Source organism: Lutra lutra, chromosome 11 (assembly GCF_902655055.1).
Source record: "Lutra lutra chromosome 11, mLutLut1.2, whole genome shotgun sequence".
NCBI lineage: Eukaryota > Metazoa > Chordata > Mammalia > Carnivora > Mustelidae > Lutra > Lutra lutra.
The window spans coordinates 45,074,149-45,101,390 of NC_062288.1; the positions used below are offsets into that span (position 1 = coordinate 45,074,149).

Below are 27,242 nucleotides of genomic sequence, written 5' to 3' on the forward strand. Positions count from 1 at the left end.
TTCCAACAAACTTTTAGATGCAAAAACAAAAACAAAAACAAACAAAAATACCCAAGCTGTGGGTGAGATTAGGTGCACAGGCCACTGTTTGCTGACAGCTGGTCTAGAACAAGAGTTTGATAAAAGCCATGTGATCAACATTTTCATCTTTAGAATCACAGAGTGGTAAAGTTAGCAATCTCATATTTTAGTTCATATGCTGTCATTTCCAACCCAAGCAAGAGAATAGTAATTTAAAGCTAATACCATTAAAGTTCTTTAGGTTAAAAAAAAAAAAAGCTTGAAAACTACACACATGCAAACAGGCTAGTGGAAAAAGAAACCTATTAATGGGAACATACAATAAGAATTTCTCCTCCTATGTACAATATATCATAGAGATCTTAGCTTCTCCCTTGGCTTCTTCAAATCTTTTTACGGAAATGCTGCCCACATTTCTATCTGCTGTCCTAAGCCATCTCTAGAGTGACATTTCTCTATTTCAACACATACCTGGATATTTCCAGTTGGCTCCCATGCCATCATCTCTACTGCACAATATAAAAAAATATAATTTCTAAAATTAGTTCTTTCAGACCTAAGACTTTTCACCAATATTACAACTACTCTCAAGCAGAAAATGCTGGACTTAAAGGACCATATGATCATCTTTGAGTCACTTATTTCTATCTCTGCTTCTACAGTTTGCCACTAAGTCTTCAAATTATTTTCCTCTACTGCATGTTGAAAAACCACTTCTTTTGCCCATTCCCCCTACTGTGGTTCTAGTCTCAGCCCCTATTACTTCAGCCTCATATTGCTACAGCCCCGTGCTAGCTGGCATCTGACCCACACATCTTATCTTCCTAGCTTATTCTGCACATGCTGACAGATAAAACAGTGCTTTCTTCAGGTCCTTGCTCCTACCACTTATTGAACAAGGCCAAAAATACTGATCCTGACATGTATATCCTTCTACAAAATCACCTCAGGCTCTAGCTCACATCTCTGGAGCTTGAACCTACCCAATTTCCCGTGAACACTTTTAATGTTTTTGTTTTTCTTTCTCCAAATACTGACCTTGTATAACTGATCTTATTTTCTCTCCTTCCTACTCACTCTAATGTTACAGTACAAGTCAAGTCCCAGCCCATCCTTTAGGTCTTTCTTCAATGCTTTGGCTTCAAGTGATTGCTTTTGCAAAGAATCAGTTTTAGTCTTTACCTCCCACTCGTTGGGTGATGTTACCAGTGATCTCATTTCCCTAATCGAATGTAAGCTCCCTGGCTTGAACATATGCACCCTTTGCTGACATCCGTGGCTTCTACAGAGTCTTCTGAATTCAGTCACAGCTGAATGAGTGACTGGAACAAGAAAGTCTGAGGTAAAAGAGAGGACGGGGGTAGCTTCTCTATAATCTTTGCTGATTGATCCTAGTCCTTACCATATAATAATTTTAATCATCATCAAAAAAAAACCCAGCACAAGTTGGCATTTTAATCTCTGATCAGATAAGAACAAAGATGAAAGTAGCAAGAATCTGACAGGTCAATCACACAGAGTTCTGAAAACAGCTAGGACCATCAAAGGAAGAAAATTCTGTCTTTTTGCCACTAGCAAAAGATATCTCTATCCTCTTAATTCTCCTTATTTCATGTTTCTGTAGGAATACAGGCTCTAAGAAAAAGCATCTTTAATCTCCCAAGGCAACAAAGAAGAAGGCTATCTTCATATGGAAGTTGAAGGGGTTCTTCTGATTGTATTTATGCAGAAATTATTTGTTAAAATGCAACTTTCTCTTCCCAGATATTCTGAGACTAGAGGAAACTGACAAGGTAGAGTTAAATACGCCAAGATGAGAAAACATTATTTAAGTACAGGCTGAGGAAGTGGCACCAGTAACAGGAAACTACGAATGGACCAGTAAGAAAGGCAGGAGAAAGTAGCCTTGAAGAAGCAAGAGGAAGCTCCCCTTTTCGTGCTGGGAGTGGGTCACGGTATTAGATACTATGAAGCAGACACCCAGGAGGAGGGATGAACAGAGGTTTTCAGATTTGGAAATGAGATGGTTGCCAGTAATCACAGAAAGAACCGTTTTTATGCAGATTATGTGTCGAAAACCAAAACACCCGTGTTAATGTTGCTTTTATGCCTACTATGACCTCTGTGCACATTCCCTGGGGCCATGATCTAACAGGAAAGGGGAAGGAATTAACGCTGAAGAAAGACTTAATATGTACAAAGCACTGTGGGGATCATTAGGTTCTCAGCCTTGGAGGGAGGAAATGAATGAACCACAGTTGCACAGTGGTTAAGGAATAATTTGGAACTGAAGTTCTTTTCACACTTGTGCTGCTGTTACCATATCTCAGGTTTCCTCCCATGCTATTTTATAAAAATACGGCTTTCATCTGTTTTACCCAAACTTCATTTCACACTTTGATCCCTGGGCATTATCTGCGCATAGATTGTAGAATATGAAAATTGGAAAAATCCTGCAAGATCATTTGGTCCAACCCTCTTTTCATCTCTCATTTAAGTTAACTGAGACCCAGGAAGGAGGAGGGATGAGCAAGCCTCACCCTGTGTTAGTGAAAAAACTAGACTAAAACTCATGTTTCCTGATTCCCAAACTCAAGCCTGGTTCGTTATAAACTCTGTGTAGGGCTGGATTTGTATGCAACCGTATGCTTGACTCAGGAGGAATGAGGAAGGTGAACAAGAAGCTCTTTTAGCACTCAATTTCTTTCTTTTTTATTTTTTTTTAAGTTTTTATTTATTCATTTGACAGACAGAGATCGCAAGTAGGCAGAGAGGCAGGCAGAGAGAGAGGAAGGGAAGCAGGCTCCCGACTGAGCAGAGAGCCTGACACGGGGCTCCATCCCAGGACCCTGAGATCATGACCTGAGCCGAAAGCAGAGGCTTTAACCCACTGAGCCACCCAGGTGCCCCAGCACTCAATTTCTTGATGAATGGTTTGCAATGGGGAGAATGACTTTCAGTTCTAAATACCTAAGTCTCTCTAACAGTAACAGGAGATAATTATGTTCTCGCCATAGCTGATGGTGGAGGACAACTAAGGAAAGTTAAGTATATGAAATAAAATTCTAAACATCACTAGATTGTTAATATTCTTTATAAACTATATTTTAGATTTTAAATAAAGATTTCTAAAAAGATGATAAAAACAGAAGATGTTTACCAAAAAGAAGCTATTTTTCTCATGTTAGAAAAGCAACTTTTTCACTGTCAAGGATCAAAATCAACAAAAACTGGAATTCTGTGATCAGACTTTGGCATCATCACCACATACATAACTACAAATGAGGGGGGCAAAACAGGTTTTTATGTATTAAATTAAATACATAGCTACATTTTAAGAATATAGCAGGAACTACATGCTTAAATTCAACGTAAGTAAAAACAATCATGTTCTCTAAAGGCTGAAGTTGCTACAAGTATAAACAACATGTTCCAAAGCATGGAATGTATCATCCACAATACCTAGTAAATAACCACACTACCCAGTAAATGTTGGAAACATTTCCGTCACTCATTTCTGCAAGATTCCATGTTATCTAGTAGTGCAGACAGATTGCAGTCCACATATGGCAGTAAATTTGAGTAAATAAATCTGCCATTTAAAAATCAGTACTGAATATGAACAGGAATGGGCATAGCCATGGCAACATTAGGAATGTCGTTGCTGAGCATTTCTGGAAAGTTAACCAACCATAGTACGCTGTATGCATACACATATAGAGTTCCTATGGGCAAGGACGTATGGATCTCATTGAGTGTTAGGGTGACGAGCTAACTGCTCTGGAATGCCATGATACAAAAACTAAACAAAAAATCCCAAACAAGCTGCAGGGTACAGTACAGTCATAGCCTCCTTGAGAGTTTGCTCTGATTACCTTCTAAATATGAATGGAGGAAAAATTCAACCAAAGGAGTTACAGGTTCCGGTCAAAGAACGAAGGACACAGTTTAAAAGGATGTTTCATGTAGCCATGTCAGGTGGACTGGGCAGAAGCGGACGGACGTCTGCTGCTCTGGTCACCAAGCATGGCTTCAGAGCGACAGACTCCTCAAGCTAGTGGTTGAGTGAGTGATGACGGAAGAATGAAAAGTGAATCAAGTGTGGAACGAAGCTTCCCACCTCTTGCCTGGCGTCCAGGCCCGCAGCCTTCCTGCGCTCCGGGGCTGTCCTGTCGCACACTCCAGGGAACCAGCTGGCACCTGCGCCATTTGTGAGTCTTCCACCTGCAAGGAAAGAACGGAAGCCCCATAGAGAAGAAGCAAAAATGCCAGGCAAACCACAGAGAGATGGAAACATGACTTTGAACACGGTAAGTGGGAATTTATTTCCCAACGCTCAGTCCTATCTAAATGTAATTTAGATCTCCATCAAGACATTGTAAAAAGCAGCATTAAATATACAGGCAGTTTCTATGGCTGTGGAGACAAGAGTTCATCATTGTCAGCTTCTATAGAAAATGAACTCTATAGATGTATTTAGCCTTTTTTTAAAAAATTGAAGTATAGTTGATACTTGTCACATTTTTAAATCCCATCTACTATGCAGATAGTGCTACAAGTGATACATTCCATTTAAATAAGGTATGTTTATTTTATATTCGAGTTATAAAACTGTATTCAAGTCATGAACCTTTTGTATGGTATCTTTTGGGTAGCATCACAGGGATAACTCAGAAACTGCAATTAAAATACATTTTACAAAAACAAATCTCCCAAATAAGTAAGTCTGGGGCTGACAGTTGTCAGTCACTGTTCAGAGGAAACATGCATTTATACTGTTTGTCATGTCGGAAATAAATACAGAGAAAATTAGATGGCAAATATGCCATCGTATTCATCAGATTCATCTTATTTTGTGATCACACATTCTATCAATTAATGCCATAATACATCATCTGTCATCAGACTGTAATTACGTACTGCATCAAGTTTTAAGTAGGTGCTTTCTTTTAAATAGTTATGAGGAAAAATTTCCCTAATAATCATCAAGATGATGTTATATAGCTTGAATAACCTGAATTTTCCTCGGGGTGGCCACAAATGAATAGCACAGACAACTTATTAGCAACATTGAAGTAAAGATGTCATTTTGTGAACCGGAATGCCAGCATTTAGGAGGAACAGGTGCTCTTTGGAGCCAGGGGAGGAATGCTTAGGCTACTCCTCAACCAGGAAGAGAATCGCTTAGGTGTTTCATAATTATTAACCACCTCTCTGAATTTCTTATAGTTTACATCATCATAAGATACTTCCTCCAATCCCTGGAGCTAGTGACACAGTTTGGAAATTTACACAAGTATTTGCCTCCCTGGAGATAATTCCAGTAGGGCGCAGCTCCCCTAAAGAGGCAAGCGGTGGCACACACAGCCACAACCCGCGCAAATTCCCACCGAGCCTGCGGGCCTGTCCTTGGCTTTCTTTTCTCATCGTGGGAAAGAAAATGGTCTTGGAGTATTTGCTCAGTGCATGGATTACAATGGTTTTTTCTTTAACCCCATTACCTGTAGCTTTGGCACACTGGAGGGGCCTCACAGACTTTCTCTTCATAGAGCGGGTCCGGGCAGTCTCTGCCTCCGTTGGCTGGCAGCTGAATGATGACCCGGTGCCGAGACTGCTTTCTGACTCCGGAGTCCCCTGGAATGAGGCAGCCTTTTAACTGCTGTACCCTGCGCTGATAAAACAATGTCCAAATGCCAGCCCTTGTGAAGAAATTACCTTGCTTCCAGCTACATGGGCTTTGACATCCTTGAATGAGGGGCCTCATCTAGTCTCATCATTTCCTAAATTTCCAAATTCTCCAGACCCTTATATTGAGAACTCAACCAATTTATATTAAAAAATGTGAAGAACAGAGAAAACAGTTCCGTAGTCAACTAGCCTTGCTAAAGTACAAAGTAATTGCTCTTTTGTATATTTCTTTCCCCTTGAGAAATATGACAGATCTAATTAATTTATTTTCCTCTACCTTACACTTATTTTTATGCCATTTCACATAGTCCTGTTTACCACATGGGACTCATACAGTTCTAATGAATCTTTCTTAGGAGACTATATTCAATGTTTTAATGTGAAATTTTATTTCTTTGTTATTCACTTAATTTGAAATGCACACTTCATAAATTATTCTAGTCATTTATTATTCATGTTAAACAGCCTAAGATCTTCAGTTCAGGTCACATTCTAAACATCAGGGCTGTAAGTAGTGAAACGAAAGTGGTTTCCTAGAGGCAGAATTTTTACAGAAACATTCAGAGTAGCAATTACTGTAAGTAAATAACTCCAAATTATGTTAAAAAAAAACCAATGGAAATAATTAAGATTTACCTTCAATGAAGATACCAACTTAACAGTATTACTCATCTAAAGATGTCCAAATATTTTCATATTTGAAAGAGACAATGTAGAAGACTTGCCAACTTTAATAAAAGATATTCTAATTTGAAATATATACCCTTTAAGGACAAAGGCACAATCACATGGCACGATTTTACTTACATTAGAATTCCCTAGAGAATTATTTTAATAGCGTTCACATGATGCATTTACATTTTTTGCATGATGATTAAATATTTGATATGCAGATATAAGAACAGAGAAATTTAGAAAGGTTAGCTGTCCCTAACAATGGATGTTTAATAAACAATTAAATGAGACTTTCTTAAAGTTATTGTGTTAGTAGAAAAACGTGATTTGACAATCACAACTTTCTAATAAGGGACATCATCCCTCATGAAGTCGGGGTATCCCTCAAAATGGTCTGGGCAAGTGACTCCCAGCAATGCAGACTGAAGATTTCCGTAAGAGCAGGGAAAAAGAAGCAGATTAAGGATTCCTAAATGCCTGACTGTGTAGGAGAATTTCTTTCAAAACCTGAAAATAAAAGATAATACAGATTTCTCACCCTCTACCCAGAACTGCTAAGTCAGAATCTCTGGGAGCTGGATCTGGGAATCAGATTTTTACAAAGCTTGCCAGGGAACTGTGAATGAAGAGCCAGGTTTGAGAGTTACTGGAATAGATGACTTTGCGTATTTTATCCCAATTTAAGATTCTAGGGTTCACATGTAAATTTTTAGGATTATTCCCATCGTGGTGAAAACCTCTACTACTAGTGATTATATTAACTATTTCAGTGAATAATTAGAATACGACAGGTAAGAAAGTAGGGGGTTAGGGGCTGGAGGTAGTGAGTAGCAGAGAATTAAAAATGTGAAAATCCTGGGGCGCCTGGGTGGCTCAGTGGGTTAGGCCTCTGCCTTCAGCTCAGGTCATGATCTCAGGGTCCTGGGATTGAGCCCTGCATCGGGCTCTCTGCTCAGCGAGAAGCCTGCTCCCCCCCCCCCCCCCCCGCCTGCCTCTCTGCCTACTTGTGATCTCTGTCAAGTAAATAAATAAAATCTTAAAAAAAAAAAAAGAATGTGAAAATACTGTCAAAGACTTTTTTTTAAAAATTGTAACAATAGCAATTTGAATACCAGTTGCAACTTTTACATATTAAATATCATTTATCTAGAAAAGATCTAAGAAACACCAAAGGGACTTCTAATAAAATTGCTAAGTCTGCTTCCATCCATTATGTTGTTCCAATGGCCCATATTTTAAGGCCCAGGTGATAAATTCCTCTAATAATTTAGAGCTAGGAAAATTTTGTTTCCCTTGACAATCTGTTAAGACTCTTACAGTAGGCTTCTATTTTTTGCTTTGTTCACCAGAATCTCAGGGCTAATTTCCTTCTGAATTGCAGGAGCTTACCTTAACTTTGACTTCACAGTGTGATTTTCTCTTCCTGTCCCCTTTCCCCAACTCCATGTACTACCTGACTCCACTCTTCTTTTACACTTTCTACTATTTTTCTTTCTTTTTTTTTTTTTTTTAACATTATGGTCTTTCATCTTTTTAAAAGAGTATACAAACTGCATATTCATTCTTATTATTTCGTTAGCATTGGGGGAAAGAAGGAGGTGGTTGTTTAATAGGGAAAGAAAGGAAGAACATGGAGGAGTGGGTCTTTGTTTCCTGGATGGTCAAGGTTCTCAGAGTGAGTAACTCACCAACCATGTTGTCTACATGCAGGTAGACAACAGACATGGAATTGAGACCCAGGGATCTGGAACCTGGAGGAGACAATGAGTTCAGCCTCAGTGGCACCTTATACACTAAAAGCTCTGCATCACTAACTGTCACAAGGGACACAGGCAGTGCTGCTCCTGTGAGAGTTAGTTCCTGTGATAGAAGCAGCAGACAGTGTTTCAATCCTACTTCATTTTTCAACCTCAAAGGAAAAATTTCACCTCAGGTACAACTCTGAAACATTCTAGTGTCTTTTCATCGCAATGTCCACGAGCTTGTATTTGATATATAAGATCACGATAACGCTTTTCACTTCCATAATTGATTCCACAGTGGCAATCCACTTATTCTTAAAAAAAGTTCAAATACCTTGACCTCGTGTGGCCCACAGAACAGTGACTGTGAGCTGATGAAAGCAGAACAATCCAAAGCTGTAACACCTACAGAGGAAGTTTAATGGGGTTACACAGGAAGTGTCACGATATCCATGTTACTATCCACTGGGAGGTGCGCTGACTCTCAGATCTCAGTTACGAAATTACTTATATACTCAAAGAAACAGCACTGTGGAGCTCAGCCAGGTTAGAGAGCCCTCAGATCAGAATGCAGACAAAGGGAGAGCTATGGCACATATTTAGAAAGAAAAGTGGAAGGTTTCTCACTAATAACTTGAGCGGGCAAACCTGGAATTTTACAACCTTCATAGTTTCCTGTATACATTCGCACTCAGTTTATTGCATGTGGTTGATAGACATCCATAGTTTTCCATTTATTTTTGTGTCTTAGGACACAGAACACCAGTCACATATGGTAAGGATTTAATATTTGCTGGGTGAGCAGACACATTTATTTCACTTCTCAAGTAGATTGTTAGGTAGCACCTTCTGTTTCTTTTTATCCACTTCCTTATAGTAGGAAGCACATGGGTACAAAGTCTGTGCACTGAGAATTAATAAAAAATAAGGGATCGTTTTGTTCATTGGAAATAATAAACATGGGGAAAATAAAGAAATATACCTATAGTGCTTATAGTGAAAATATCTATCTAGGATAGAAACAGAAAAAGGAGTTAGATATATTCAAAAACAATTACGTGATAATGAGGCACTCAGACTCAGAGGATATGCAGTCTCTCATGTAGTTATATTATAGCATCTTACAGATTATCTTAAGATATTCAAGATAAATTTCACCAGATAATTTACTTGATGGAAGGATTTAAAGGGCAGGCAAAACCAAGATTTGTTAAGCTAGACACAGGATGGATGGCAGACTGAGCACCGGAGTGCTAGGAAATTGAAAGGGAAATGTTTCATGCAAGAAGCAAAATGTAAAGGGAGTTTTCATATCTTTGGGGGTAATTCTAGTGCCGTATTGCTTCAGGGCATCAAGGTAGACTAGACCTCTCTATGATATCCCTTCTAGCTTTCAAGTCAATAAATATATTAGAAAAAAGGAGTAGAGAGAATTTGAAGAGTAAAATGTATTATTTAATCAAAAGTACTGATATTTTTAAGATTATAGTTACAAGTACTTATAGGCATAAATGTTTCCTATTTTTTAGGAAAGTCCCACATAAAAATTTATAAAAATCTGGAAAAAGGTAACAAGTGCACTGGTTTGAGGATTAAAACTACCCTCTACTCAATACTGATCCTTATCGGCATTGATTTTTCAAGACACATCTTGAGAGAGGGCTGAATGACATTTTAAATAATTCTTTTTGTTTTTCCTGGCATGCTAAGTTATTCTAGTCCATCTTCTGCAATATTACAGTGTAATCTTACCTCTTAAAGTGATTTTTAAAGGGAGGGTGGCCCCACCTTTTCTAAAGTTTAAAGCTCTAATAAGATTTAGACTTTACCTGAAGAATTAAATAAGCACCCTATCCTTGAGTTAATTTTCTATTGCTATTATCTGTCCTTGAACATAGAACTCCATTTACTATTTTTAATTGTGTGCGGAAGTCAGTGTTATTTCAATGAAGCCTGGATTATTCCCATTTTATACCAAATAATGAAAAGAAAAGAAAACAAAACAAAACCCTAACCACATGTCATTGCTTTTTTTCCCCCTTACAACAATAGGCTAGTTTTCTATAACACCATTGTATTGTTATTATCAGTTAAAGCAGTCTACAGGCAAAAACAGAAAAGGCTTCTCTGGGTATACAATGCATCTTGGCACTGTTGTCCAACAGCAAACCCCTTTCTCACTCCCTTGGCTGTATTTCCTCAATACACAATTAGAGTTATTCTTTTTAAGTCTGAGTGCCTAGGTTTAGGGTTTCTGAAAGCCTTTTGTTATGTGAGACTCAATACAAAGCTTCCAAATAGAATAAGCAGGGCTGGTCTTCTGCTCCTGCTGAGATGACCCAGGCTTAACCAAACACAGCCCTGCTCTTGGAGAGCCTGTCACAGGACAGCAGGTTTCAGAGCTGGCATTCTTGGACTCCTTGGCCACAACCTCCCAGGAGCTCCAGGGGCGAGAACAGTATCCTAGTGGCACTGTGCATTTTAATTCACAGAGGTTACTAAATCCTTCAAGAGACAGCCAACTAAACTCATTCTATACCTCACATGTCTGTCACTCACCACAAGAAACTAGCACCACTGCCACGACCCCCTCCTGACACCCCCACGTCTTCCATCACCATTTGGACCCACAGCACTCCCTACGTGTGTAACCTAATCTTCGATTTCTCATTTCATCTCATCCTCTAATCCTCCCACCCAGACCCCCATTAGAACACGTGGGGGTCACTCATCTCCTATCTCTTCTTGGAAAGTTTCCTTCATACTTTTTGCCAGTGAAGCTGATTCTACACATTTCCTAGACTTTTCTTCTCCTTTTATCTTTAAAAAATCTCCAACTCCTCTGTCGCCAACATTCCTTCAGATACCCAACTCACAGCAGCCAGCTACTAACATTTCATTAATTAACCACTTTAGAATGTCCCTCAATGTGATCCTTTCTCTTCCTACCCCGGCCACCACTCTGCTGACTTTGGCAACCACATGGTTATTCCAGGCAAGGTACTGGGCTCTGAATTACTGTACCTCCTCATCTTCAATGACCTTTTCCTCTGTTTCAAATCCATTACTAGAGCTTTCTGTTCAGCCCTTGATGCTATTATCATTAGTACTTGCACACTCTCATCTTAAAACATCTTACTTTCCTGTCATTCCTCCTAACCTTCCAGTTCAACGGATTCAGTTCTCATTTTACTAAAATTCTTCAAACTCAGTTGAGACTGCCTGTCCACTGTCCTTATTACTTCTTCATTATCTATCATTCCTTTCATGACCTCACTTCCATCCCAACCCAACTGAGATTCCACTTCCATTATTACAACGGAGACTCCCTTGAGAACACCCTTGATTCCCTGCTCCTCTCTTTTTCCCTTGTACTCTCCTAGGAAAACCCCAATTCTAGTCAAAACCAATTATTTGGTTATACTTTTTCTGCACTCAGGCAGCTGAACATGGCTGGAGAAACAATGACAACTGCTCTGAGGAATTCCATTTTTAAACACATAACTAAGTGGGGTCTCCATGTTGCCTAGAAATTCTGTTATTAGCTTGTCTGCTTCTGCATTCTCCAGAATGATGGCACATTTTTTCTTTTCTCAAGACCCCCTGTACCCATGCCTTGATCCTTCATACTCATTGAGAGATTAGAACAATCATTAAATGCCCAGTCTGTCTCATACCACCAGACTGTAAACTTCCTGAGAGCAAGGAACATTGATTTCCTTGTTTACTGCTATATCATTTATATTTAAAATTTAAAATATTAAATTTATTTGAGACATCTCCACAGAAAGGAAAAAATAATTGCTTAAAATAATATTCATGACATGACATAATGAGTATTTAAAAACAAGTATCAGTAAACATTTCAACAAATACTTAAGTAATGATCATTTTTTCATCATGATCTAAATACTTTTCTCACCCTGATACACAAACTTCTAAGAAAGACTGCATTTAGACTGCTTTGACTAGAAATCGACCATATGCAGCATGAAGGTTATTTCCTACAGGAACTTAAATAAAAAGAAAATACAGGATGGATGGATAGATGGATGGATGGATAGGTCAGTCAATCAATCATCAAATAAATAATAGGCTAACCAATAAATTATATGTCAGTTGGGTCATGGTTCACAAAGCATAGAGCATGGTACCATACATTATCTCATTTGTGCTACAGAACCACCATAGATGTTATAAGCAAGGCCTGGTGAGCTTAAGTATCTTGCATAAGCTTACAGGGCTGCTAAGTAGCCAAGACAGGTGTTCAAACAAGATTTGCTGATTTAAAGTTCACTCATTCCATTATACCATAAAACCCACTACTTATATGTAGGCTCAAAAACTAAAAATTGTGTCCTGCTAGACATAAGCCCAACTTGGTCTTCTAGAACTTGTCTCTATTCTTCTTTCCAACATCACATCTTCATTTTTCTCCCTATTTTCTGGGCTCCAACGGGCTAGTTGTCTCTTTCCTCTTAAACAACATACCTTCACATGGTCACCTAAGAGTCTTCCTGATGCTTTTGATCCTCCCTTGGGGTTCTTTTCTATGTTCCTGCTTTCAAAAGGATTGCTTCCACCTTCAACAGGGTTTTCCCTACTATTTTTTTTCCACAATATTTTCCCCCTTCCCTTCCTAAGAGCTGTTTTACAACTAAATCTTCTTATTGAATCAAGTCTTAACATTATCTGGTTTATATTGAAGAGTTTTACATTTTAGAACTCATGCTATTCTCTATTTTAAATGAAATCACAATCTCACTGAAGTCAGGGACTGTGTCTTCTCTACAGGGCCAGTAATGTACCAGTTTTAGATAGGAATCAGTAAGTAAGAAATCCAGTAAGTATTTATGCATATATATACACCAATAAGTATTAATTTAATTAACATGTACATAGTATTTATAGTTTATTTCTTCATCTGCCTGATAAATTTAATTAAAAGGCCTTATATAAGTAATCATAGTTTGTTACATAATTTTAAAAAATTATAAATGGTCAAACAGAGAAGAGCAAATCACTTTCTTGGTACTATAAAATTCAGCAGAAATCAAAATAAAAATTATATTGATTTTAAATTATAGTATTTTTATAATTAATTATATTTTTTGTTTCTTCTTCCTACAGAAGAAAATTCATAGGCTACTAAACTAGTTTCTAATTCCTGGATATATCCTAATATCCCAAACTAATTTCAAATGAAGACCTAAAGAGATGAGAAAAACTTACCTGATTCCCCACTTTTGTCACTATCCTAGAATCAGTTTAATGGAATATTTTGTGTTCTTCAATTTTATTTCCTTGAAATACTTTAGAGCATTTCAAATTTTATTTTAAAATACTTTACCCAGTACAAGGAAGTATTTAATATAAGAAAAAGGCAAAGGTTTTTTCCTGCCTTTCATTTTCATTAAAAATATCATGTTTATGTTAGTTTATTAATTACATGATTATAAGTGTAACTGCGCATTTTTGGAATTATTAGTAAATAATTGTCTTATACTAACATGAACATTAAGTATAAAAACATTAAGAATAAATTTTGAAAGCACATGAATTCCATGTAATCAATAAGCTTTTTTACTGTAGTGATGAATAACTAATATTTACCACAGAAATGTTGACTGATAAAGTACCATTCTGTTGCTGATTATTACCAAGCCAGATAATATCATCTGTTATTTAGTTTTTAAGCAAATAAAAGAAGAAAATGGAAAAATTGTCAGTGACACTGGTTTATGATTAAGTTTAATGCCATTAACATTGTTTTGAAAATGTTAATGCTTAAAACTTTTTACACCAAAACTGGTTTAGGTGTCTTAAAAGACTTTTAAAATAAAAATTTTATATTCTTGCTCACTTTATGGTTTAATATTATTTGATGTTTCAAAGGTACCTAAAATTCTTTTAAAGGCGTAAAAAGAAACCCATGTTTTAACTGTATAAAATGATAATCACCCTGTAAAAACAATCCACTATTAAATTTATGATCTCATATAATATCTTAATGATTTAAATAATTTTTGGCAATTTAATATAGTGGTTAATCTAGAAGTTGATTCTTCTTTTTCTTTTTAATTATTTCATTTGCTTAGAGAGAAAGAGAGAATAAACAGCGGGAAAAGACAGAGGGGGGAAGGAAAGAGAATCTCAGACTCTGCACTGAATGTGGAACACGGATGTGGGGCTCGACCTCACAACCCTGAGATCATGACCTGAGTCGAAATCAAGAGTCAGATGCTTAACCAGCTGAGCCACCCAGGTCCCCCTAGAAGTTGATTCTTAATTAAATCTCTTTGGTAAGAGTCCAGAAGCTTAAATAAAATAAAAACACAAAATAAATTTAAGAAAAACTATCAGTATTTGCTGGGAGAGTAAAATTAAAAAAAAAAAAAAAAATAGGAGAGAGTGTCACCCAGGACATTGAGAGAAAATTTGCTCAGGTATTCTGTAAGTCACCTGGAGGATATGGATATCTTTCTCAGCAGCAATGAGAAAGGACCTCATTCTGAGAAAAGACACTCAGTTATCAAAGTGTCTGCCATAATATTAAAGAGCCTTTGTGAGAAATAAAAACAAAACCAAACCAAACTGGGAGGAAATCCTCATCTTGCAAATGCCTCATGTCACATTAAGTGTTAGAAGAGGTCTAATCTGGCCATTGTTCTCTTTCCTTTATTTGCAGCCTTGGGGGCTGCATAATTGAATTTTATGGTGAATCTGGGCCCAAGGCTATCTATTTGCTGCCAGTAAGAGGGCTGGAAGCCATGAGTACGGATAAGATTGCTGTAAGTTCTTTCTGAAATACATGGGGACACTACACATTCTTTTAAAATAATGTTAAAGGAAACCTTGTTAATAAAATAAAGTCTAAAATCCACTCATTTCGATCTACATCATATAGTCTTAAATCAGTTTTTGGCATAAAACTCATCTGTTTGGCTCTTGAAAGCTGGCTATTTTCTAGAAAGAAACTAGAATTTTACGGCATGCACGAAAAACCAGGACTACACAGCCCCGTGTGAGAAGCACAAACACTGCTACGCCAGAAGAACTTGGAGGTCCTGCCTGGTGAGTGTGTTTTCTAGGTGAGTGATCTGCAGAACTCTGGAGCTCATACCTTCTTTACATGAGGTGGGACATGATGTCCAGTCACTATATGGCGTCACGAGACAGTCCTTCCTGCAAGGAAGGAGACAGGGCCTCACTGTTTCAGGTCGAAGGCTTTCAGGACACCTAGGAAATGCAAAGGGAAATTACTTGGCCTCTTTGGTAACCCAGAAAACCAGGTAATTTAGTATCTTTAAATTTTTCATTACTAAAATGGCTAAACAGTCATCAACCTGTATTATTTAATTTCTAGGAGCCTGTTCATTTTTTCTAAGAACTATACAACTACATTGATTCTTCCAAACTGGACCTCAATAAAGCTTCTCAAGGCAGGATGTATATAAATTTAATAATAGTAATTGTGTTGCTAGAACAAAATATATTAATTATACCATAACCCCTTATAAAAATCTCTCCATTAATAAAAACATATTTTCTAACATGCTCTATAAGAAATTTGTGGAAATTCAAATCACTAATTTAAGGACTAATTCTGCATCTCTGTATAAGTAAACAGGCTTCTTGCTGATTATAAGTTTCCAGGTTATTCTACAGTTTATTTTTATAAGATATGCATGGCATAACATAAAATTTGTAATGGAATATATTCAATATACAGTACATGCTCCAAGAGGATGATATTTATAGCTATATATTTTATAATAACAAAACAATAAATGCATATAGATAGAGTATTATGATAAGCAGTTCTTTGCTTTTTTCCTGGTTTCATTTAGTGTCTCTATTCTTATTTTGTCTTCTGTTGTCCCCAGTTTCTATTTATCCCAATTATGGGATCTTAAATATATTTATAAATTAAAATTATATATATTTATAAATTAAATTATTAAATAAATAAATTAAATATATTTATAAATTAAAATTATAAATATTGGGACAAAAAAATAAACATAGATAAAACAAAAATAGTCAACCAGTAATTCAAAGAAAAATAAAACACTGTGTTTTTGACAAATTATAGTAAAATTAATTAAATTATTTTCAAAAATACAGCAAACATTTATTAGGAACACAAGAGAAAGAAAATGAGAAAACACTGAAATATCTTAATTTATATAAGAGTTTTCACTTTTTAAAAGAACTTTAGGAAGCTGATGTATGAGTTCTGAGTATACTGTCTTGTTGATTGTATATTCAAATGATTTTTTTTTTAACTTTCCCAATTCTTCTCTGTATCTTCAAGATCTAATTCTACCATTTCTAGTGGTCAAATACTGACCACTAGCATTAACACTAGAAGAGGATGTATAGTAAGGACAATAAAACATAACAGCATAATTCATATGACTAAAAGTAACTTATTGTTCTGATTCCTATGGAGTTCTCTTTTGAGGTCTTATAAATCTCTGACAAAGAAGCTAAGAGGCAGCGAAGAAATAAACTAACAACCACTATTATTACTAGTGGCTGGAATAACTTGGCAAATCAGTGAAAAATGGGATTTAAAAAATGGGATTAAAAAACTCCTGATGGCAGAAGTCAAATTTTCTGTAGGTCAGGATAAATTGCTTTTTAACAAATAGATTAATCAGATTTTCACAACTAAACTATGAGTGGAAAAAAAAATCAACATCATTAATCTCCTTTCCATAATATCTTTTTAGCACTTTGTAGACACTTCACTTTTTATATAATTTGTATTACACTTATGTATCTACATGTTCCATCTCATACATAAATATTATGTTCTATTCAATTACACAGATACATGCTTTCCTCTTTCACTCTATACCACTAGGGTTTATTTGGAAGTATATTTGAAAAATATATTGGCCTCAAGATTTCAAAAAGAAATAACCTCCCTGGTTTATGTTGAGGATAATCTTGGATTTTCCTAATTGCTGGGACAACAAAGAAATTTAGATGGGAGTCACAGAAGTTAATGAATTGTTAGAAATAAAATTATAAATATCTAGAATTATAATGTAACATGCATTAGCTAGAAAACATCGTATGGCAAAACCCCACATATAATACTGTTAATTATTCTGGAATTATGGAATTATTGATTAATAATTATTACTGGAGGCACTCCTTCTCAATGAAGCAATTTTACAATTTTAATAATACAAGAGTATTCATAGCAAACTCTTCAAATTTTAGCCCCTTATAAATCAATGGAATTTACAGTGTTATCATTGACAACCTCCAAAATTCCGTTTTAGTTTTGAAATATCCACAGCAAGATACTTGGCTAACTGTGGAGAATAAAATTACTAACAACAAAGCCGTTAAATGAACACACAAAGATAAATTATACAGCCTAGATTACATCCAATAAAATGAATTCAGACTTCCTTTGGTGAAGCAATTGGTTCAGTCAACATGCTTCTTTTCTCCTTTGTACTGTTTGTATTTAGTGTTTGTGGTTTAAATCAAGGAATTGATTTCCCCCCAAATCTTATTCAAGGTCAAATTAAACAGATGTGATAGGAGTTGAAGTTTGTTACTCGGAGGATAGATAAGATCAATAACATTGATTTTACCATTGCACAGTAATCTGTTTTATTAAGAGGAGTTTAAAATAATGTTTCTATTTGCATTTTTGTTTAAATGCCTGGCACTGAAAAGCATTCACTGAATTTAACCTAGCTGTTAGGGATAAGGGCAGTAACATCTTCTCCTGGATTCACAGTATTTGCTTAATTTTTCAGAACTTTAATGGCAAAGTAAATCTATTTTACTTGACAAATCTATACACGCATCCAGGTCATTGAATAAAGGCTGCAAGGGCAAAGGAAATTTTTAATGGATTATTGTGGTGGCTGGACATGGGGCTTCAGGATAGCCTTCCTATTGAATGATTTAATGACATTCATCCATCAGGCTCTTTCACACATGGGTTTATACACATGTACATCTACTGCTTAGCAAAAACAGACTGTAACTTGGGTAAGTGAGGAATATATCAACAGCGCTATTTGCAGGTGATGAACTGTGGAACAGGAACAGAGAGAGTGAGCTCCCTTGTAGCAGCTGAGCATAATAACCTGCAATCCCGTGCCAGGTTGGTCAGGTCACAGCCCTCCGCAGGGAGTATTTCTACCTGTATGCTCGTCCCAGCAAGACCCAGAATTTTCCAGGGCTTGGCACTTCTGCCTCTGCTGTTAGTGCCAGAGAATTTTAATACACTGCCCATTAACTCCCTGTGTTACATTGTTTACAACTTCAGCATTATATCTATTAAAATAGTGGTTTGGGGCTACCTATTAAGGATGTGGAATAGTTTCTCAATTTATTCCAGTCTTCCTGGCATGTATTTGCTAATGTTTCAGAATTTCAAATTATATAATCATATGAAGTATGGGGGCAAAATATCCTTAATGTCTGGAACCCCGGCCACATAATAACAACTCTTAATGGGATTATTATTTATCCCCTGAAGTTTTCCACACATCAGCTACATTATTATCATTTCCCCAAAACATTAGAAAGGATCTCAAATTCTTAAGAGAAAATAATATTTTCCCAGATTTATTGAGTGCTTATATTACTATTTTTTTAATCAAATCCTTTCAATTAACTTTGAAAACTAAGGCCAGAATCAGTTAAGGAGCATGCTTAAGGTCGCACATTATACTGAAACACCTGGCCAAGAGTTTGGAAATTTCGAGGCTGTTTTCATACCAGAGCAAAACTGACTGGTTTGACTTTCCCTGTCTCACATGGCTAAGAAGATTTGAATTCTCAAAGACTTATGCTGTCTATATCTCAAAAGATAAAAGTGCCCCCCCAAAGGAATATGTTTTTGGAGATGATTTATTAATTTTCTCAAATAATTGACCAGCTCAGTTATGCTGTGACATGTTTTTGTTTCTATTTCTCACAGGGCACATATAATATGCCAACTCTTCTGGTTCTTTGTCCTCCCCTCCAGCAAATCGTTTGCCTTGTTATTACACTATTTGTAATCACAGTGAGAAACTGATGGTTTTTCTACTTACCATAGCACTCATCCTATCCCAAGGCTCTCTTTCAAAAGTAAATGGTTATTCATTTAACCATTAAAAGATATAATAAGTTTGGCTTCAGTATTTTTGATATAGTATTTTCTAGGGAAAATGAAAGGCAGATGATAGAAGGCTAGAGCCCAATTAAACCAGAGTGGCAGACTCCATAGCCTACGGGTACACAGGAGGTCACAGATGACCTGCGATGCTAGGACGTCATCCACTGTCATTATTGATCACAGGCCCAGAGCAAGCACTCCTTTCACAGCCTCACTAGCCTAATAAAAGGAGAAAGTGCTGCCGTAAAACTGAAAGTGGGCACCACACAGAAATATTTCTATGGAGTTTACAGATCCCAGGTACAAGACTCCTATGCTGTTAGAACTTTATCAGCCGCTGACATTCAAAACAAACACAGCCTGCTCTTGAGGACAGGTGTGACAAGCATGAAAAGTCAAGTGAAGCCTGAGCCAATCCTCTGCATGGCTAGCCACAGGATTTACCCTCGTCATTCTAAAGCCCTTACTTTTTGGGTCCTACTTGGCCCACGTTGACCCGCACACAGATGACTTTCCTTGTCTGCATGCCAACAGAGCAAGAGGCCTCGCCGTTCCAAGTTGTGGTTGTGTTGAAGGACGACACTGAAGTGTCCTCGATGCACTGGCCCCAGGGACCAGTTTGCCAGTGGTATACGGTACAGGGGTGCTCGTTACAGCTGCGCACCTCTTGCAAAGCACTGCTATTTGGACAGTGAGCTCCACCTACAAAAATGAACAACAGAAGAGGATTAGCTATGGTACTGACAGGAAACTCACCATTCTCTCTTCTTCGAAATTTAGAGTAACAATGATACCTGTCATTTGTTAGCGCATACTAAGTGGCCAGCACACTGCTGGGAAGGCAAATTACATAGTCATCTAATACCACTTGGCATCCTCCAGCTTAAATTTTAAGCTATGTAATATGCATGATTTTTGTTTTGGGGGACTATGGAGGACCTCAAAGAGGCATTATGCTCCAGAGAAGCAGAAAATGAGGTACAAATGACGAAGGGAAACACGGGGATTGAGATTCTGTAGATGGAGAAAACCCATTGTGTTTTCACATGTTATCCCCCAAACTGAAAATCTTAAATACATGGTTTAAAGTACCACATATTTTAATGCATTGGGCTTTAGGGTGATGTGAAACGGGGGCTTAAAATCAACTGATGCTGTCTGATCTTCCACAGTGTTACTGGAAAAGCCATGTAGTAATGATAGTGTACCATGTTTCTTCAAATCTAGGATGTCATTGGCTGGAAGATAGATTATCATTTTGTATGTCAAAGAAAGAGCGATGGCTACAAGTTAAACGATGCTACACTGTTTCTTGATCAACCCTAATTTTTACTGTACACTTACTGAAATAGATTTGTAGGATTCATTTACATGGTTTTTAAAAATATATCACTCAATTGCACACAAAGGGAAGACATTCCTAAATATCCTTTACATTCAGAGTCCAAATCTTTTTTAGATTTTATTTATTTGACAGACAAAGATTGCAAGTAGGCAGAGAGGCAGGCAGAGAGAGAGAGGAAGAAGCAGGCTCCCTGCCAAGCAGAGAGCCCGAATCGGGGCTTGATACCAGGACCCTGGGACCATGACCTGAGCTGAAGGCAGAGGCTTTAACCCACTGAGCCACCGAGGCGCCCCCAGAGTCCAAATCTTTTGAGTCACATTTTAACTCACACTCATCAAAGTTTGCCCTCCTATACAGAATCATCCCTGTGGTATCAAAAGTGTTGATGATGCAGGATTTTTTTTTTTTTTTTTTAAGAGCTTCCTACTGTCTCCAGGGCTTTCTGCCAAGGTACTGGTACTCATTTCTAAGTTTTGATGTTGGCACATTTTTAATTGTACCAGAAGATGTCAACAAAAGATTTAAGCAAGCAACTGAGGAACAGTTCTTAGCTGTTTTTATTTATTTTGGGCAGAAATATCATGGAATCGCTATTGCCACCAGGAATAACAATAAAATTCAGGTACTAGCAAAGATAGCTATGTTTTAATTGCTGTCTGGCTGCTGTGGTTTTAAAATACAGCCATTATAAGATGCCATAATTGCAGAGATGATAAAAGGTAAAAGGGCTGTGTCTTTTAATCAATAGAATATGGTGTGAAGTTGTCACTATGGAACCATTTTTTATGGGCTAGCTCTGTTATAAGTACTTTGTAGGGGGACCTCATTTTATACCCCAAACTGCATTACAAGTTAAAAATTATAAAGTGGATGAGCCAATACAACTTAAATGATATAATGGTAACAGGTCAGAATTTATGGAGCCCAGTTTCTTACCACTATGCTATTTATAATGCCAATTATAAAAATAAGAAGCTTTATATTGTTACAAGCAGAGTATAGGAGAAATTTATTGCTTATTTTATTGATAATTTAATCTATTTTAACTTATGTACCCCTTGGATTTAATCTATCTGAATTTATGTAGTCTTCTGAATTTTAGGAAAGGAAATACTTGATTTTTGGGGCACCTGGGTGCCTCAGTCAGCTGGGCAGCAGACTCTTGATTTTGGCTCAGGTCATGATATCGGGGTCCAATGTCTTGGAACCCCGTATCAGCCTCCATGCTCAGCGGGGACTCTCTCTCTCTCTCTTTCTTTCCCTCTGCCCCTCCCCTTACTCTCTCTCTCTTTCTCAAATAAATACATAAAGTCTAAAAAAAAAAAAAAAAGAAGAAGAAGAAAATACCTGGTTGTTAAACAAGAAAAGGTGATTCAATAGCTAGTGATCCTCAGACGGAAGAGGGCCCAAAACTCTGAGATATGAGTTAAAGTCATAGACAAACTACCCCATGAGATGGTCTTCATTTACCGTTTCACTTACTATTAATACACCCTCTAACTCAGCAAATACATCGGTAGGCAGTGTCTGTGAGAATTTAACTGCAATTCAGAATCATTTATACCGTGTTGAGCAGGGGATCAACATCAGAATAACCTGCATTAAGCAGCATTTCATTAAAGTCCCTGCTTCATGGTGGTGAAAACATCTGTCACAGATCACAGCCTGTCCTCCATCACGCAGCTCAGTGACCCTGGCAGCCTCTGAAAAGAAGTTTAGGATTTGAATAGGAATGGATTCTAAAACATACTAATTGGATCCGGGAGAAATAAATGAGCACTCTTATAACCCATTCCCTGAGGCTCTAGATTTACCCAATCTTATCTCTAAGACAAACACCTAATTATAGGCGTGAAACGTATACACTTTAGTTAATCATTTTAACCATACCTTTATATTTATTTAATAGTGAAATTGTTGATCTTCTATGAAAAAAGCATTTATTTACCTCATTTTCACTATGGGCATATGTATGCTGTTTCAACTGTGATTCTAAACTCTTGAATTGTTTTTGACATTGGAATTGACTCGTTGACTTTAGAACATGTGATAGGAAAAAAAACTTCTACGGCATCAGCATAGGGTGTCAAGGAACTGCAAGATGGCAGTTAAGTTTATAGACAGAAAGGCTATTTATTTTCTTGCCCCAATCCACATTAAAGCCACATCAGCAGTTTTGGTTGGATGTCAGGATACTCGTGCAGATAAGCCCCAAAGTGGCCTTAATTGTAACAACGATATGGCAATTTCAAAAGCATGGCTTGGGTAATCAGTCATTGCAGCATCGTCCTGTTGTTTGGGGAATAATTTTATGGTAGAAAAATTGATAGATATAATATTGAATTTATTTATTATTTATGGGAAGATCTAATTCCAGACACATGGGAATATTTCCATAGTACTGGGGAAATGATAAAATGTCATCTATGACAAAACTAATGATAATTGGTATTTTAAAAAAATTCTCAGACACATAAAAATATATGCTTCATACTAATGTGACTATATAGGTTTTCTATCATTTCATGAAGTGGAAAGACTTTATAATCCTTCGATGAAATTCTACTGTATATCTTAACGTCTACACTTACATTAAAATACCAACTATTATAATGTGAAACTTTTCTTATAAAAATGAAAAAGTGACTTTTCCTCTCCACATCAAGCCTATAAATGCTGTGTGAACATACATTTGAACAGAGCTGTAGTGTTTCTGGTTCCGGCATTGAAGTCCTTATAATTTAAATGAAAAGACTGAAAAGATAAAAGAACCTTGTTCAAAACATTAAGTGGAAACATGTATACTGAGTTCTATAGTATGCAATGTTTACGGCCAATATTTCAAGAGACAGATACAAGGGTTAGAAATAGTTTTTGCTGTTCTCAAGGATCTTATAAAGCAGTGGGGAAAAGTAGTAGGGATGGGTAAGCATACAGATGGGTATAATTTTAGGTGGAATACAGTAATCATGTTAAAAGAGGTAGCACCACTGAGATTCAAAAGCGTTAAGATTCTGTTCATTTTGGGGCGGCTGAAAAATGCCTCTCAGTAGGAGGTGCTGAGGTGAGTTTTGAAGGAGTGGGATTTTGACAAGTAGCGTTCTGGGAAGGGAGAGAAAGAAGGGAACATTTTCCTTAAGCAGAAGAGCTACTAAAAGCCAAGGCATGGCAGGCAGGCGTGATGCTGGGAATTAGCAATACAGATGCAGTCCTCTGGAGTCCCAAGTTCACACAGAGAAACAACAGGCAATACGGGTAAAAAAGTGGACGGGGCTCGTGCTAAGAAGTGGCTATCAGTGTACATGAATTACAGTTTTAAAATGCTTGTAATTTTGCCTGTTTATAGCAGCCTGGATGCCCCTGACAGCAGACCACCCCTGGACAAAAAAACACACTGGCGATGGCATGATTTCGGGGAACTGAAGGGAAGAATGTTAGCCGCAGAGAACCTCAGAAGATTTCGCTGTCACATGCCATCCCTACTCCCCTCCTTTGTTATCCCTTGCAGAGAGAGGAAGATGACATTCCACTGTGGGGTCCGCATAAATCTTGTGTGGCGGTTGTGGTCATGCAGGGACAGACGGAAACAGAACTCCGTTTTCAAAGTCAAGAATGGGAGGATGAGGAAGTGACAGTACTTTTACTTGGAAGGCAGAATTCCATGAGTCTGTACATACATAATGGATTCTGGATTCTTCAAATCTGTCCAGGAACAAAAGTAATCCTTAGGCCCTTTAGCTGTGAAAACCCAAAGTTAAAATACCAATATTACCTCCTCAATGTTTTATATTTTAAAATATAATTTTTGAAGACTGCTAATTATGTGAGAAAAATTGGCATAATTCTATTCACCTTGCATCTATTTTCTGTATTTATAAAGCAGGTGCAAAGACACACTAAAATTTGGCTGATGAAGTTATAGTATCAGGTCATTTTGAACTTTCCAAAAAAAAAAAAATCCTTTCATTTCTTTCTCTTGTAAGGATAATTAACCATGTAATGAGAGCTAACAGAAGTTGTCATTATGCTTAGTGGAAAACATTTTGAAAATCAGTTTTTCTTTTTAAACATGGTTTCAAAAAATTCAGATGGCTATAAATCTAACATTAATTTTAAATTTCTTATTCAAATTCAACATACTACTATTTATATATTAAAAATATGTCAGGCTGAAGTGTTAAAAGCTTGCTTCCTTTCATATCTTCCCAACACAATTTTTGTTCAGGGCCAGTAACATCTGCACACTTATCCCCGCACTGGGTGGTTAAGCCCGAGACACTAATGAATCATTCTATAAAACCGAGAGGAAACAAGAGGCAAGTGCAAGTCCAGGAAATAGGGTCAAGGTCGCACAGAAAGGTCACTGTTGCGAAAATGCTCCTGGCCATACACCTGAGCCACCAATTTGCGGCCTGCAAACCAGGGACCACTGAAGGCCTGGATGACCATGTGAGTCTCAGAGGCTATAGAAAACTCCACAAAAATCTGGACATGATCTCTGCATCCTCCTCCTCAAATATTTTTAAAGTATTTTGGGACCCACCCCATAGTTTACCCGAAACAAGGAAGATTTTTACCTTGAGTTATACAATGCCAAAAAGTGAAATACCAATTTTATTTAAACATACACGCACACTCCCCCTTTTGTTTTTTTAAGTTTAAAAGATATATTTTTGCTTTCTTCAGCATATTTACTATCTCTGGTTGCTACCATTTGTATTTGCTTTCCAAATGACATTTGGATAAGAATCCTTTTGTGATAATTTCTGTTTGTTGCTAACAATAGGTTATAAAGTGGTCCTCAAGACTGCATGAAAAAGCAATTATATTCAAGCCGTTTTTTTATTAAATTTTTATGTTTCAATTTTGAACCAAGCTTAAAATTATAGGAAAATTCAAAGTATATTATCAATAATTTTCCTCCCTGGATCATTTGGACAAAGTTGTTGAAACGATACCCACTACCCTAAATACTTAAATGTTTATTTCTTATAGTCAAGGGCATTTTCCTACATAAACACATTCAATATTCGAGATTAGGAAACCAGGAAACAAACATTGACACATTATTACCATCTAATCCTCATACCTATTCAGATTTTCCAACTGTCTCAAAATACCCTTTTTACAGTGGAAAAATCTAGAACCAAGTTTTGCATTTAAGTATCATGTTTTGGTAATCTCCTTCAATCTGGAATTGTTCCTCAGTTTTTTCTTAATTTTCATGATTAAGTGCTCCTTGGCTCTTCAGGATATTAAAGATCAGTTATTGTTTTTCAGTGTTTTTCAATTGGGACATTTCCTCATGTTCATTGGGACATTCTACAATATGCATCTTTGACAGGGACATCACAGACCTGATGCCATTTTATCATTGCATCACACCAGGAACACATGATTTTTCTTTGCTCCACTACCAATGATTTAAATTTTGATCCTTGGGTTAAGGTGGTGTCTGTAATACTTCTCCATTAGAGAGATACTTGAGACTAAATAAAATGCTCATGGTTAGATGCTCAGTTAATACATTCATTTATTTATATGAAATATGGATCCATGGTTTCCTATTTCATGTAATGGGTTATGTTCTGTGATTAATATTATTTTGGCATTTACATTGTGGGCTTTGATAATCCACTCTGAACCCTGCAGACCCCCCACCTGATGAGACAGATGCTCAACCACTCGACTCCACCAAATGACTTTTTAGAGAAAATTGTTCAGGAGCAGAGAGTAAGAGCCCAGAAAGACAGTGAAGAAGGAAAGGGAAAGGAAGAGAAAGTAGTATGGGGAAGAAGATGTATTATTCTGTATTCTATCATTCACATAGTAGGAACAAAGAAATAATCGATAAAAGTCCTAACATTTCAACAACTGGAGAAGCTTGGTTTATCTCCTGAATTGGGGGCATAGAGAATCATCCTTTATCATACATCTACAGAGACAGACATAAAGATAGATGTAGATACACACACGCAGACACACAAACCATAAGAAAACTACGTATATCAGGGGTAAGACCGGGAGCTAGCACTCCTCTTCTCTAGCACACACTAAGATTACATCTCCCCCACCCTGCGCCATGACTGAAGTCAGGTTCAACTTCAAGCCATGATTGTATGATTTTGCTTGGTCAATGAAACGTCAGTAGAAACGACTTAAGTCCCTTCTGTATGGAAGAACTTAATGCTGATGCTTAGAAATCACCAGACAGACTTTCCAAATAACTTCTTCCATTGGCATTGGGGAGTAGGTCTTCATTTGGAGGTGTAAGTGGAGACTGCCTTGGAAAGCCACCCAACGCCATGGCAAAGTTCCCATAAAGGAGCAATAGTTTCTCTTTTAAGTTTTTTTTTTTTTTTTTGAGGTTTCCTCTAAAATATTTATTACTTCAGTTTTTTTTTATTTTTAATTAATTTTTTTTTATTTTTTCAGCATAACAGTATTCATTATTTTTGCACCACATCCAGTGCTCCATGCAATCCGTGCCCTCTACAATACCCACCACCTGGTGCCCCCAACCTCCCACCCCCCGCCCCTTCAAAATTCTCAGATCGTTTTTCAGAGTCCATAGTCTCTCATGGTTCACCTCCCCTTCCAATTTCCCTCAACTCCCTTCTCCTCTCCA

The 27,242-nt window shown here is 37.0% G+C and overlaps 1 protein-coding gene across 2 annotated transcripts in view; it reads right to left on the minus strand.

The window, feature by feature from the left end:
- Positions 1 to 27,242, minus strand: part of THSD7A (thrombospondin type 1 domain containing 7A) — a 454,591-nt gene that overhangs the window by 65,372 nt on the left and 361,977 nt on the right. For both annotated transcript variants that reach the window (XM_047694998.1, XM_047694997.1), the window contains 4 exons: positions 19,737 to 19,971; positions 15,250 to 15,365; positions 5,523 to 5,655; positions 4,142 to 4,245 (listed from right to left, as the gene is read on the minus strand). In XM_047694998.1, coding sequence (XP_047550954.1) covers positions 4,142 to 4,245; positions 5,523 to 5,655; positions 15,250 to 15,365; positions 19,737 to 19,971 — 588 coding nt within the window. The remainder of the gene's footprint in view (positions 1 to 4,141; positions 4,246 to 5,522; positions 5,656 to 15,249; positions 15,366 to 19,736; positions 19,972 to 27,242) is intronic.